The 15390-nt window shown below is 34.2% G+C and overlaps 1 protein-coding gene across 1 annotated transcript; it reads left to right on the forward strand.

The window, feature by feature from the left end:
• The first annotated feature begins 1111 nt into the window (after nt 1-1111).
• LOC129941991 (uncharacterized) lies at nt 1112-2701 on the forward strand. Its single transcript, XM_056050784.1, has 2 exons — nt 1112-1912; nt 2096-2701. Exon 2 carries the CDS (start codon nt 2125-2127, stop codon nt 2692-2694), a length of 570 nt encoding a protein of 189 aa, XP_055906759.1. The 5' UTR covers nt 1112-1912; nt 2096-2124; the 3' UTR covers nt 2695-2701.
• The last annotated feature ends 12689 nt before the right edge of the window (nt 2702-15390 follow it).

Consider the following 15390-nt stretch of genomic DNA (forward strand, 5'->3'; position numbering starts at 1 on the left):
CGGAGAGTATTCCGCTCCGACGGCTACCTCAATAGGGCCGATTTTGTCCTTTAAAAAAAAGCTGTGAGTTTTTACATCCATTTTATATTTTGCGAATGAGTTAATTGTGCAGATAAATACTTATTCTCGAAGTGCAAAAATTATGTTTGGGAAAGGGTTTATATTGCATATATGTATATGTATATTAGAGTGATTCATTTCCGCAAAAAAATAATTTTTTCTCGGTGCTCAAGCAAAATATTAATCTACCTGTAGAAAAAAAAATGTTCACTAAGGTAGAGCTCTTAATATCAATTTTAAGTACTTGCAGTTTAAATTTAAAGTTTTCCCATTTAAAATACATGTAAAAAAAATATTTTCTTTTTCAAATTTCTAATGCTCGCCCGCTTTTTACAATATTGTGAATCGATTTTATGGACCTCATAGGGAATTTCACGCTCTTTAAAATTGTCCTTACGTTTTTTTGTGTAACTCGTAGTGGTTCGCCAGTAGGAGTCATCAAAGTTCAATTTTTTGAATGAACATTTTTTGTGCAATTTTTTTCAACAATTCGCAAAAAATAGTGAAAAAAAAGAGCTGAATCGTAAAAAAAAGTCTTTTAACAAATATTTGATGAATTTACGGCCATTTTTATATCTTAAAACGTAAGTAATTGATAAATATTAACCAATTATGCTATTTAAATTAATTTTTCTTATTTATAATAGTATACTATCGATATAATTCTCTACAATAACAACTTTTCCAGAGTTATTATGATTTCTGACTAAAAATAAATATAAACATATCACATCAATTCATAAAAAAACAACAAATATACAACAAAGCAACTTAGATTCTGCAATTTTTCAACATTCCCGTTATATAGCAACAAATATAAATGAAGGTTATTCAATTTTTTGAGCAAAATTCTTAAATTAAATTGTTTTTATTGTCAACTTTATTTGCTTCAATGTTGTGTAAGTAGAAATTGCTGTTTGAATAATTGCATTAAATAATATTATGATGGCATATTTTGACAAAAGTAAAAAAATAATGATAATTATTTAATTGGGAAAGCATTTGTTACAATTTTATGATTGCTCTAGTTAATTAGTATGACGTTAGCGACTCTATTGTCTTTGTAAACGGGTTTGATGCTTTATGTTATACTTAACCCCAAAATGTATTGTTTGTTGTATTAAGTGATTAGTCCGACAACAAAGTAACGCTAATATTCTAACAAAATAAACCAAGTTTTCAATAAACTTTATTCAAATTGCTATCATAATATAAAATTTCTGCCGTTACTTGTGTTAAATAGTGTAGTGTTTTAATATTGTTCCTTAATATTCTTCAGTGTATCTAATTACATTTTTTAAACCTTCTAACCTCGTTTTTGGCAAGATGACTGAAGTAATTGGTAATAGAACACATAACTATTTGATAGGTTTTCAAATTAAAGAATTAAATAAACACAAATTACCTACTTACCGTGACGTTATTAATTTATTTATGTATAAACATTCGACTTTAAAATTAACTATACGCGATAGTACTACCGAAGCTGTCAATGAATTAGAGGCTATGTGGAATAGAATTGGAATTTCTACGACACCGAAACGAAATAGTATTCGGAAGCTTGAAAAGTTTTATGACGAATACAAAGACATTAAAAACAGTATTTTTCCAACAATATTTCAGACAATCAAAAGCACAAAGTTGAAAATTTTGTTACTCAGCTAAATAAATTATTTGATATTGCTGATAATAGTGAAGTTAAAAATATTTCAAGAATGTCGTCAAAACGATAGTAATAAATATTTACCATTAATATCTAAATTAAACGATAATTCAATTATATCTTCTGATCAATCAGTTTTGCAGGATGAACAGGATGAAACACAAGATGATAACAACAATATTGAATTAAGTAAGTATAGAATTTTACTCACACTGATAATTTATTTATAGTTTTTGCGTTCTAAATAGTAAATTTATCCAATTGGGATGTTATATTTTATACTTTTCTGCTATGATCTTTGCGGAAATAATTATTTCCTAAGCAATTGTAACCTACTTGTGTATTATTAATATGTTTCTACTTTTATTGTAGATCTGAGTCAGAAATTATCGCAGTTCTCAATGTCTGGTGAAGAAAGTAGCCAATCATCAAATCAATCTGAAAAACGACCTTTGTCAGATTACGAAGATGAGCTTCCGCAAGCTAAAAGGAAACGTAAGATTGACGTTATGACGGAAATTTTAGTAGCAGTACTGGATCGTACTAAAACTAGCAATCGGAGTGCAATGCATATTATTTCTGCTGTCATTATAAGTCTTGGATTGGATATTGACAATTATAATATTAGCTACACGACTATTCGTAACGCTCTATTAAAGTTTCGAAAAACAGTTGCTGGCAATTTGAAAGATGGAATACAGGAAACTGCGAAAAATCTTATCGTCCATTGGGACGGTAAGTTACTTCCGGAACTTTCCAATCAGCCAACGAAAAAAGTCGAAAGACTTCCTATTGTTGTTTACGGAATGAATGTGGAACAATTACTCGGTGTACCTGCTTTAGATGAGTCTACTGGAGCTAATGAAGCTGAAGTCATTTTTGAAGCCTTAAACGAGTGGAATATTTCTGACAGTATAGTAGGGATGTGCTTTGACACTACTAGTGTAAATACTGGTAAATTTAAAGTTTAAATAAATTTAAAAATAGACTAATTGTAAAAATTAAAGGAACATAAGAATTTTTGATTTTTAATTGTTAATTTAATTTTTTTAAATAGTTTGTGATTTTAATTATTTAATAATTTTGACTATTTCTAATAGGTGATAAAAGCGGTGCGTGCGTTTTATTAGAAAAAAAATTAAACAAAGAGTTATTATTTGGCTTGTAGACACCACATTTTCGAAATAATATTGAAAAATGTAGCAGCAGTAGCGTGGCCAAGTACTAATAGTCCTAATGTACCGATTTTTATCAGATTTAAAAATAATTGGGAAAAAATAGACAAAGTAAAATTTGATATTGGTACAGAGGATGTAACGATCAAAGATATCTTGAACGAAAAAAAAACTACTCTACTATCTTTCATCGCAGATCATCTACAGATAAAAACATAAACGAAAAACTTTGCACAGTTTCACACCAGTGAAAAAAAAATTGTTGAGTTGTGCTTTATTTTTCTCACTAAGTAAACAATTGCCATATTTTAATATTGACTAAAATTTATTTCTTATAGAATCGAGCTTCAAGAGATGATTATTATGAACTTTTGAAGTTGAGCTACATTTTTATAGGAGGTGTCCCGAACGGAGGTATAAAATTTAGAGCTCCTGGCGCTATGCACCATGCTCGTTGGCTATCAAAAGCTCTATACAGTTTAAAAATATATATGTTCAGAAAACAATTTCACATCAACCCTTCAGAGTTACGTGCTTTACGAGAAGTTTGCGTATTTATTGTTTTGTTTTACGTTGAAGCATGGTTCGTAGCAACAAGTGCTATTGAAGCTCCTTATCATGACTTAAAATTATTTCAAAATTTATTTGCGCATAAAAATCATCATCCAAAAGTTTCAGAAGCTGCTTTAGAAAAACTTTCTTAACATTTATGGTACTTAAATGAGAACCTTACAGGTATAAGGAACAAAAAATCGAGCAATAGTAAAAATTCTCGATTTACTTTGGATAAAAAAAATGTTGACATAATGTCATCTAAAAGTATAAGTGATTTTGTGAATCAAGGATCTCTCACTATTTTCGAAAAGTTTAATTTGACGTATGAATTTTTAGAACTTGACCCTGATTTTTGGGAAATAGATGAAGAATATATTACTTGCTATGAAACTTTTCAACAATTACGTGTTGTAAACGATACTGCTGAACGGTGTGTTGCACTCATTGAAAAATTTAACGAATTTGGTACGTATGATGAAAGTCAGAAACAATATTTGTTATTAATAGTTCAACAATGCAGAAAAGAACTTCCAACGTGCGAAAAAAAGCTTTATTCAGCTATAAAATCTTAATTGTATAAAAGTCGAAATAATTTAATATTTATCAACTTGTTTATTTATGATTATTGAAATTTTTATTAAAATTGCAATATATTATCTAATAATGTAATCTGTTATTGGTTTTGATTAAAGTTTTGTTGTTTTTTTATGAATTGATGTGATATGTTTATATTTATTTTTAGTCAGAAATCATAATAACTCTGGAAAAGTTGTTGTTGTAGAGAATTATATCGATAGTATACTATTATAAATAAGAAAAATTAATTTAAATAGCATAATTGGTTAATATTTATCAATTACTTACGTTTTAAGATATAAAAATGGCCGTAAATTCATCAAATATTTGTTAAAAGACTTTTTTTTACGATTCAGCTTTTTTTTTTCACTATTTTTTGCGAATTGTTGAAAAAAATTGCAAAAAAAAAATGTTCATTCAAAAAATTGAACTTTGATGACTCCTACTGGCGAACCACTACGAGTTACACAAAAAAACGTAAAGACAATTTTAAAGAGCGTGAAATTCCCTATGAGGTCCATAAAATCGATTCAAAATATTGTAAAAAGCGGGCGAGCATTAGAAATTTGAAAAAGAAAATATTTTTTTTACATGTATTTTAAATGGGAAAACTTTAAATTTAAACTGCAAGTACTTAAAATTGATATTAAGAGCTCTACCTTGGTGAACATTTTTTTTTCTACAGGTAGATTAATATTTTGCTTGAGCACCGAGAAAAAATTATTTTTTTGCGATGGTCTTAGTCGTAGGTGCGTACAACCAAAATCAGGCACGTATGTATTTTTATTTTTTGCGTTGCTTCAGTCGTTGGTGTCTTACAACCACCATCAGACATACATAGATTTTTATTCTTTCGTTGCGTTAGTTGTTGGGGCTTAACAACCACCATCAGGCATATCTATTTTAATTTTTGCGTTGCGTTTGTCGCTGGTGCCTTGCAACCACCAGCAGACACATATTTCTTTTTTTTTTGTTAAGTAGGATAAGGAGTTACAATGCGCATGGTTATTGAAATCAAACATAGTTATCGGATAGCCGCCAAGTGTATTAAAATACCAGCTTAAAAGCAATTGAGCCGAGGTGCTAACAGCAGGGATAGTTACTATGATGGCAAGGAAACGAGTAACTAAATACAATTATTGTACAGCAAGTCGAATTATAAAAATTCAAGGAAATTAACGAAAGGATAAAGCTGTCATGACGAGCCAAGTGGTAAGAGCAGTATATATTATTATAATTAGACATGCATATGAGCAAGAAGTAATCATATATCAAGACTGCATTGGCAAAGCTGGCGATCTAAGGTTTCTTAGAAAATCCTTTGACGAAGACTACCGACCACAGATAGTGATTTTGCAAACTAAGTAAAAAAGTTAAATTATTTAGCAAGTCATAGTAATAGCAAGCTAGCAAGTTTATAGTATTTATCTGGCACATACTCATTTTTAGAATAGTTAACACAAGCTTCAGGGATCAACCTCTTATCCATATATCTATTACAGAATACATAAATGGCAAATAACAAAATACACGACTCATGCTTTAAAGCAATGCAGATAATGGAAGGTTACATAGAACAAGCGAGAGAAGATGAGGATGGCGAGGATCTGCAAGTGCGACTTGAGCGTCTGGAGGAGATTTGGAGCCAGCTTTCGGCGAACCATATGAGTGGATGAGGTGATGGAGCGGCAAGCGGAGACCGAGGAACTATATATTGGCACAAAAAATAAATCCAGCAAGCTGATATCTGCGGTTGCGCAGCGTGAAATAGAGCAGCAAGTTACAAAGCAAACGGCCAGCGGACAGGCTAAAGAGGTGTTAATTCGGGCGCCTCCCCAGCAGGAGGTAAAAAATACATGGGAGGAGTTCGATGGATTCCTAACGAAATGGAAAGGATTTAGGGACCGCTTAGTAGTAGCCAAGGCAGCATTTATATAAGTGGAGGCAGCGTTTGGACAAATTAAATAGCGAGCGTGAAGGACAGCAAGATTATACGGCAGGACAGCACAAGCAAGGAAAGAAACCATCGATGATTTGGCAAGGGAGCAAACTAAGCAAAGCAATCAGGCATCAGCATAGGTGCGTTTTTTGTGAAAGGGTTTATATTGCGGCGAAGTGGTATAGAGTGCATTGGACCAGGCAGCTAGGGTGCGTTTTGTGCGCATGCACGTATTGTGCGAGTATTGCTTAAAGCAAGGGCATGACACGACTGCTTGCTTTCAGTCTCTGTGTCCAAGATGTCCATTCAAAATGATGCACAACAGCCTATTGTGCCCAAGCCACAGGGTCCCTTTGGCAGATACTGCCGTAAGGAAAGGCATAAAACGCGATGGTGATTGATAAATAATAAAGTTGACGGACGGTTGGATCTGTATTAGATTCAGGGTCTCAGCCAAATTTTATTCCATATGAATTAGGGTGAGTTTTTAAAATATTCACACGGCAAGCTACCAAAAGGGTTACCGGTATCGAAGGTAATATTATGCAAAATAATAGACGGGCCACGATCTTGATAGTGCCATGGTTTTCTTCAGATATATGCATAGAAGAAGATTTCTTGGTATTATCAAAGGAGACTGATTGGTCATTATTAACTCCACGAGCAAGTATACAGCAAGCGAGTGAGATTTTTGACTTTCCGTTCGCTGATCCATCTTATTGGTATTTTGCTGGGCTTGAAATTCTTTGCAAAGCTAATGGTATTTTCCGTGCCACGAATGATAGGCGCAATGACTGCGACTAGAAAAAGTTTCAGCCTAGTGGCATTTGGAGCTAGTTCTCAAGGCACGTGGGAATAGCAAGTTGAAAACACATCTGTATTAAGATGTGTTGAGGTAGATAGTTTCGATAGTTTAGTACGGCTGCTTTGGGAAATGGATCAGATTGGGAATGACAAGTTTAGATCACCAGAGGAGCAAGAGGTGGAAGATAATTTCACAAAGACGGCAAAGCGTGACAGCGAAGAACCTTTTGTCGTTACGATTCCTATTAAGCCTGACGAGCAGGGCATAGGAGATTCGAGAGCGATAGCATTGAAAAGATTCTTTTGTTTGAAATTAAACTATCAAGGGAACCTGCTCTTAGAGAGAAGTATGTCAATTTTATGAGAAAATACGAAAGTCTTGGTTATATGGTCAAAGCGACCAGAGTAGAGCAAGGGAAGTTGGTGCATTACATCATTGTGTGTAAGAAATTCAGGGTTGTGTTCGATTGTAGCTGCAAGGTGGTTAAGGGTATTTCATATAACGAAATACAGCAGCTGGGAGAGAAACTTCTATTTGAAATAGTAGTGCGTTTTCGCAGACACAAGATAGATTTTAGTGCAGACATCAAGATAATGTTCCGGAAAGTTAGGTTGGCTAGGCATCAATGGGATTCACAATGAATCTTCAGCAGACATTTACTGGCGAGAAGCTTCAGCATACGACGCGGTACAAGCTTTAATTCAATGTGGACGAGATGCCAAGGAAAGACGTTTGGAGAAGGAGTTACGAACAGCTGCTTTCGAACTCCGCAAGCGGAAATCGAATAGCCAGTGGCTAGCTAGTAAATTGTCCTCAGTTGGCAAAGAGGTAATTTTTAATGATAAATAAGAGCAGGATGATGTATTGGGTCTGAAATGGTTAAGGCACCAAGACCAGTTTACGTTCGAAGTAAAATCACCAGAAATCCTTGACAAGCCTACGGAATATGATCCGAATGGTTGCATAGCACCAGTAATTATTATCGGCAAGGTCAAGAGGTACCAGATGCTACAAGAAAAAGATGGCAATAATTATGGCAAGGGATGAAATGCATAGAACAACTTCGCATATCTAGATGGCTAAATACATACAGCACATCGAAAATACAGATACACAGGTTCTCTTATGCTTCTATGATATGAAAACTAAAGCAGGGGAATTTTGCCAGCATAGCTGGCTAAGAGCAAATTATAGTAACATGGGCCAACATGGCTGGTGGAGCAAGAAGACAGTTGGCCAGTCAGTCCAAAAAAAGGAGAAGTATCGCCCATAATAGCAAGCGAAATGCGCACACCACACAGACAAGGGAAACTTTAGGTATATGGTTACCTGAACAGCAAGCTAGTGTGCCAATTGAAGAGTATGCTTCTCAATTGGAAAAGTCGAAAGGTAGTGTTGGTTATGTTTTCCATTACATAAATTAGCTTAAGTTGAGAGCAAGGGAACGCAAGAAAAGACAACGCAAGGTATAGCATGGGTCTGGCATCTATATCACCTACAGCTGATGAAAGAAAGAAAGTGTTAAAGCTTCTTATCAAAAGAGCTCAAAAAGATGTCTATAGCAAGGACGTAGTGGCTCTCCAAACAAATGGACAGCTGACAGAGAATAGCAAGATAGAATCTCTCGTGCAAGCCAGATGAGATGCGTCATCCGGTCATTATTCCATGACCATACCTATGGCAGAATTGCCTGCAGATAGAGTGCAAGTTGGCAAGCCTTTTCTACATACCAGGGTCAATTATGCAGGTCCTTTTGTGGTTAAGATATTGAATAGGCATAGGAAGCGAGTCGCCATAAAGAGAACTTGGGTGGCAACCTTTGTGTGTTTGAAGATAAGGACGGTCCATATTGATATGGGTAGGAGATCTCACTCCATAGTCATTCCTGGCATGCTATGAGCGATTTGTTAGTAGCCGATGACATTGTGAACGTATGTTTAGTGACAATGGTACGTCCTTTGTTAGGGCGGCTGGGGGATTTAAGCGCACTTGGACAGAATGGAAGAGGGATAAGTTATTCCACAAATTAAATCAGCGTGGGACAGAATGGATATTCATGGTGCCATCTGCTTCACATCATGGAGGCATATATGAGGCAGCGGTGAAGTCGATGAAATATTTATGAAGGGATTTTGGATTCCCGTCCAATTTATCCACTAAGTGATGATTACACAGATGTGCAAGCACTAACACCAGGGCACTTTCTGATAGGTGAACCGATTGTGTTACCGCACAGCTTTACGAACCCCTGAAGAAACAGGTGCAAGGCTCTTTAGACAGAGACAGCTTATGTTGCCTATCTCCGCAAATCTATCATATATAAATATTCTAATCCAGTTCTTAGGTTCGTCACAGTGTCTTTTAGCAATCGGCAGCCTCGGTGGTGGCAAGAACCTAGATGAAAAAAGTTCCTTTTTTGTCAGAACTATATCGAACGCGAGCAAACAAGTTTAGCACCACTCCACCTACACTTCAACATTCTATATTCTTATTATGTATTATTATACTATATACACGCATTCTTCGTTCATCTAAAAATATTTTTTAGTCTTCATTCAGCTCTGTAAATAGCCAGTTGGAAAGTGTTCACGATTGTTAAAATATTAAATATAAAATCTTGAGAAAAAAAAATTGTGCGTGCTTAGTTTGATTTTATTTGTGCAAGTTTCAACTTGTTAGACAGGTTGATTTATTTTTGTTGTTTGTTTGTTTGTGTTTTGTGCATGCGAATGGTCTATAAAATTTAAATGTTTGTGAGTTTTATTTATTTGTGTTAAAATTATAAAGTTTTCTTGAACTTAAAAAAAAAATCTTAAGTTAAAAATAAACATAAAAAAAATTAAATTTTAGCTACAAGGGATTTGATAATTTCCTCCATTAAATTGGAAAATTGAGTAAGAGTACCTTACTAAAAGAAGGAATGGAACGAGCTTATTTCCTGCATTTGATTGCAAAGCGCGAGTTAAATACCCACCAAAATTAAGAACATGAATAAAGTAAGCAAGTAAAGAGAATATTATTTGGAATGTATTAGCTTCCGCTATTAACAATATAAAGAATTTTGGTTACAAAACCTACATTAGATTGTAAAAAGAATAAATAAATTAAAATAGAAATTGAATAGCAATATGCACGATATTTGGATTTGGAATGCATTAGCTTCCTTAAATAACGATATTAAAATTTGGTTACAGAACCTACATTAGATTGTAAAAAACAAAAATAAAATAGAAATTCAAATAGGCACGACATTTGGGTAAATGTGTACATTTACTTAAATGAAAATAGTCTTTGAGTGAAATGACAAGACCAAAAAAATAATAAAAAGAGCAAATTCCTAAGCTCTGTAAAGCGCTCACATTCCACTTATCATCATTAATGCTTGTTTACTAATTTGCATGCCGCATGAGCTAAAGAGGAAGAATTATAGAATATGTTTGATGGATTTGAGAAGAAAACAAATCATTTTTTTTACAGCATACTACTCTACTGATAATAGAAATGGCAAACACCTTGCCAACATTGGAAGGTTTTTCTTTGGATGGAGATAGTACATCAGTTGGGTTGAGATGGGAGAGATATAAGAGAGCTTTTGATATTTATTTGGAAGCGGCAACAATTGAATCTTCTGTAAAAAAAAGGGCAATTCTTTTAAACTTTGGTGGTTTGGGTCTGCAAGAGGTTTTTTACAATCTCCCAGGTGCTAATATTGAGAGCACCGCTGAAAATGATGTATTTTCGGTTGCTATACAGAAGCTAGATGAATATTTTTCCCCAAAGCAAAGTATATGAAAGGCACGTTTTTAGACTTCTTAGGCAAGAGGAAGGGGAGACGTTTGAGAAATCCTTGCTTTCGATTGAGAGATCAGGCTAGCAAATGTGGGTTTCAAAATTTAGATGATAAGTTAATCGACCAAATCACTGAAAAATGTACCTCGGACGATCTCAGGAAAAAATATTGACAACTGGCGATAGTATGACGATAGACGAAATTCTAATAGAAGCAAAAACGCAGGAGGCTGTAAGCCACCAATTAGAAGGTTATGGGAACAAAATCAAATCAGAAGGGGTTAACGTAATCACAAATAAGAGAAACGACACGAGGCAGGAGAAAAATCCGGAAACAAAATCCAAAGAGATAACGAAAAATCATGTGGGAGGTGTGGTAATAAGAGGCATTTTTCTCAAGATCCTAAATGTCATGCTAGGGATAAGAAATGTCAAGCCTGTGGCCGCATTGGCATTTTCGCCAATATTGCAAATCTCAGGTTGGGCAAAAACGAGGCATGGTGATGGTCCTAGTTTTAAAAGAACGAGAGATACAATGGATAAAATGAGCTACGTTGAAGACTGAGGTGGATTACGTTTTCCATATCAACGATGATGCTTCTATTGAATGTTTTGTAGGTGGCATAAAAACGAAAATGTTACTTGATTCGGGATGTAGGCTAAATTTGTTGACAGACAAAACCTGGGAACTTCTTAAAGTTTAAAAAATACACGTTTACAGCCAAGTCAAAAATCCAAAAAAAGTATTCCTTGCGTATGGTAGCCACACCCCCTTAGACGTTAAAGAATCATTTGAAGCCAACATTAAAGTCCATGGTAAAGAACAACAAGCTACATTTTACGTTATTACGGGTGGAACAAAGGACTTACTAGGAAAGGTTACCGCAGTTTCATTAGGAGTCTTAAAAATAGGGATCAAAGTAAATCAAATTACGAGTAACACAAATCCTTTCCCGAAGTTTAAAAATGAGTTAGTTACAATCCACATTGATAATTCAGTCAATTCTGTTTCACAGCCATGCAGGAGAATACAAATTCCTTTAGAAACGCTAGTAGAACAAAAATTACAAGAGCTATTAGATTACGATATCATCGAAGAAGTACACGAGCCATCAAAGTGGGTATCTCCTATAGTTCCAATACTTAAAAAAAACGGTGAGCTGCGTCTTTGTGTAGATATGAGGAGGGCAAATGCTGCCATTATGCGAGAAAATCATCCCTTACCAACAATGACCCATATGCTGCCTAAATTCCGAGAAGATTGCTTGTTTAGCAAGCTTGACATCAAAAATGCGTTTCACTGTAATAATATGAATAAGAATGTTTCAATATCTACTTGTTGCACATCGCTCAGCTATATAATTTATATTTTAAATCTAAGAAATCATTATATTTAATGTTTGTAAAATAATTAGTTTGTCAATTCATTCTATATTGTTCTCTAGCATCGTTAATATTATCATTTAATTCTTGTTATGTAATAAACTTAATTTTTATAATAAGTCGTTTTTTGCTACTTATTACATGTTGTCAGAACGAAAGGAACCAACAAGTTTGAATTAGAAAATCAATATTAATTAATTGGATCAGTGTTTTATCGGATTTTGGACTAGCAGATTGTTCCAAATGGCGAACAACGAACGTGCTATAGCGGAATTGGATTGTGGCAATCTAGTAAACGATTGGCCGAATTTCAAACGTAATTTTACCGTGTATTTGATTGCAAATGGAAAATCAGAGTCTCCAGAACAAACCAAAATTGCAACATTTATTTGGTTAATGGGAACAAGTGGCAAAAATTCCCTTCTTGGAACTATGCAGTGTGGTGATGTTTTTACTCAGCGTTCGTTACAAGATGTCTTAGACAAATTTGATGAATTTTGTAACCCACAACGTAACATTGCCATGGAATCTTACAAATTCAATATTCTTTCTCAAAAAGAACGGCAGTCTTTTATGGAATTCGAAACTCAACTGCGTGCACAGGTTCGTCTATGTGATTACAAGTGTGAATATGGCGCATCTTATGAAAATCGATTGCTTCGCGACAGACTAATTGTTGGAGTTTACGACAAAAAATTGCAACTTAAGTTGCTTGATGGTCGTGATGAACAGCTGGAACGCGTTATTGAGACCTGCAAGACATATGAAGCAGCTAATACCAACAAAAGTATTCTTGATGGAAGAGTAGTTCTTCATTCTATTAAAAACGATGTCGAAGATGAATCTATCAATTCAATTCATCTATCTTGCTTTAATTGTGGTATGCCATGGACATTAGGACACATAAATCAATGCAAAGCGAAGGATGTTATCTGTCGTTCGTGCTCAAACAAAAGGACATTTTCAAAAGATGTGCCGCAAATCAAGAAAACCATCATATGAAACAAAAGTTGATAGCAGAAAGCAAAGCGTTTCTAGTATTAATTGGAGTGATGTGCAAGGTAATAAATCTAAATATGTTTGTAAAGAGATAAATAGTTTAAGTTCTTCAAATAACAAAACAATTTGTAGGTTAGATTCAAGATCTAGTCGTATGCGTTGGACAAAGGAGTATAGTATTGGAAATAAGATTGTTAAATTTAAAATAAATACAGGTGCTGATGTTAATTGCATACCAATCAATTTAATAAGAAAATTGAATATTAAATATCACAGTCACCATAATGATTTTTCTGTTTTCGATTATAATAACAACAAAGTGCCTATTTTTGGAGTCGAACTTAAATGCTTAGATGTAGGTAATAAAACTGAAAAAAGTGACAAGTTTTTGGTTGTTGATGACAAATGTGAGCCTGTTCTTGGATTAGATACTTGTGAAAGCTTCGGATTAGTAAAACGCTTGGATATGAGTAATTTAGTAAGCAAGGACTTAAAAGATTTGTTCATTGATAGATATCGCGATGTTTTTCATGGAATTGGTAAGTTCCCAGGAACTTTTTCAATAAAACTTAAAGAAAATTCAAAACCAGTCCTTCATTATAAAAAAAGAATTCCAATTTCACTCATTGATAAATTAAAGTCAGAACTTGCGTCAATGGTTAAAGATGGAATCATTTCACCCGTTGACTACCCAACTGACTGGGTTAATAACTTGCAAATAGTTGAGAAGCCTAATGGTCGTCTTCGAATTTGCTTGGATCCGAAACCTTTTAATGAGTGCATTAGACGAGAACATTTTTTAATTCCAACCATTGATTACTTAACGTCTAAACTGGCTAACAAGTACATTTTTACTGTTATTGACTTGACAAGCGGTTTTTGGCATATGGAATTAGATATGGCGAGCTCAGAATTAACAACATTTATGACTCCTTTTGGTAGGTACAGATTTAATCGTGTGCCGTTTGGTTTGAACTGTGCACTGGAAATGTTTCAGCGAAAGATGGTTAAAATTTTTGGAGATATACCTGGAGTCGTTGTTTATTTTGATGACCTAGTTGTGTGTGGAGAAAATGAAGAAAATCATGATTAAGTTTTGAATTTAGTTATGGAAAAGATTCAATATCGTCAACGGGAAGTAAAATTTATGGGTAATATACTATTCGAAGGAAAAATCAAAGCGGATCTAAAATATAGGGATGCGATTTTGAAAATGAAAAAACCAGGAAGCAAAGGAGATATTTTGAGATTTATGGGTTTGCTCAAGTATTTAGCAAGGTTCATTCCTAACTTATCGAAAGAAACAGCAGAATTCAGAAATTTGACACGGAATGATGTTGATTTTAACTGGACAGAAAAACACGAAAACGAATTTAACAGGTTGTTAAAAATAGTAACATCGGAACCAGTTCTAGCAATTTATGATCCAAAACAGCCAGTAGTTATTCAAACTGATGCATCGAAAGATGGGTTGGGGTGCGTTTTAGTTTAAAATGGACATCCTGTAGCTTTCGCTTCTCGAACACTCAGTAAAAGTGAACAAAAGTGGGCCCAAATCGAAAAGGAACTATTGGCAATTGTATTTGCATGTCAAAAGTTTCATTTATTTTTGTATGGCCGTGAGTTTTCAGTTGAAAGCGATCATAAGCCACTTGAAACATTGGTTAAGCGTGATATTGACGATGTTACAACCCGTCTTCAGCGAATGTTTATGTTTCTATTAAAATATCCGCAAATGACTATTATCTATAAACCGGGTAAGGAATTGCTAGTAGCTGATTGCTTATTACGTGCACAACAAAGTGAAATATCGGAAATTGAAGGGCTATCGGGAGTAGTTCATTCAATCACAAAATCAGTTTGTTGCACCGAAAAGAACTACAATTTGTATCAGAAAATATTAAATGAGGATGAAAAATATGCTAGAATTTGTAATTATGTAGAAAATGGTTGGCCAGGTTTTCATTAGTTAGATGATCTTAGTCAGCATTTTTTTAAACTTAAATCGGAACTAAGTAAGTAAGTAAGTTGTACCATCAGAATTGCAACGAAAAATATCTATTTGGCTACACCAACCACATCTAGGGATTGAAAAAACTCTTTCCCGTGCAAGAATGTTGTATTATTGGCCTGGAATGAATTCTCAAATAAAGGAACTAGTTTCTTCCTGTAATATTTGTGAAAAGTTTAAACGGAATATGCAAAAAGAGCCATTAGTCCAAGAAGAAATTCCTAAATATCCTTTTCAAATAGTTGCAGTGGACTTGTTTAAATATGCAGGCAGAGACTACATTGCTTTATTTGATGCTTATTCAAACTACTTAGCTGCTGCAAAGATTGAAAACAAAACATTGAAACACGTAATTGATGTTATTTCTCATATCTTCGACAAAATTGGATACCCAGCAGTTCTTAAATGCGATAATAGTCCTTTCGGTTCGGCTGA

This window comes from Eupeodes corollae, chromosome 1 (genome assembly GCF_945859685.1).
Source record: "Eupeodes corollae chromosome 1, idEupCoro1.1, whole genome shotgun sequence".
NCBI classification, from domain to species: Eukaryota; Metazoa; Arthropoda; class Insecta; order Diptera; family Syrphidae; genus Eupeodes; species Eupeodes corollae.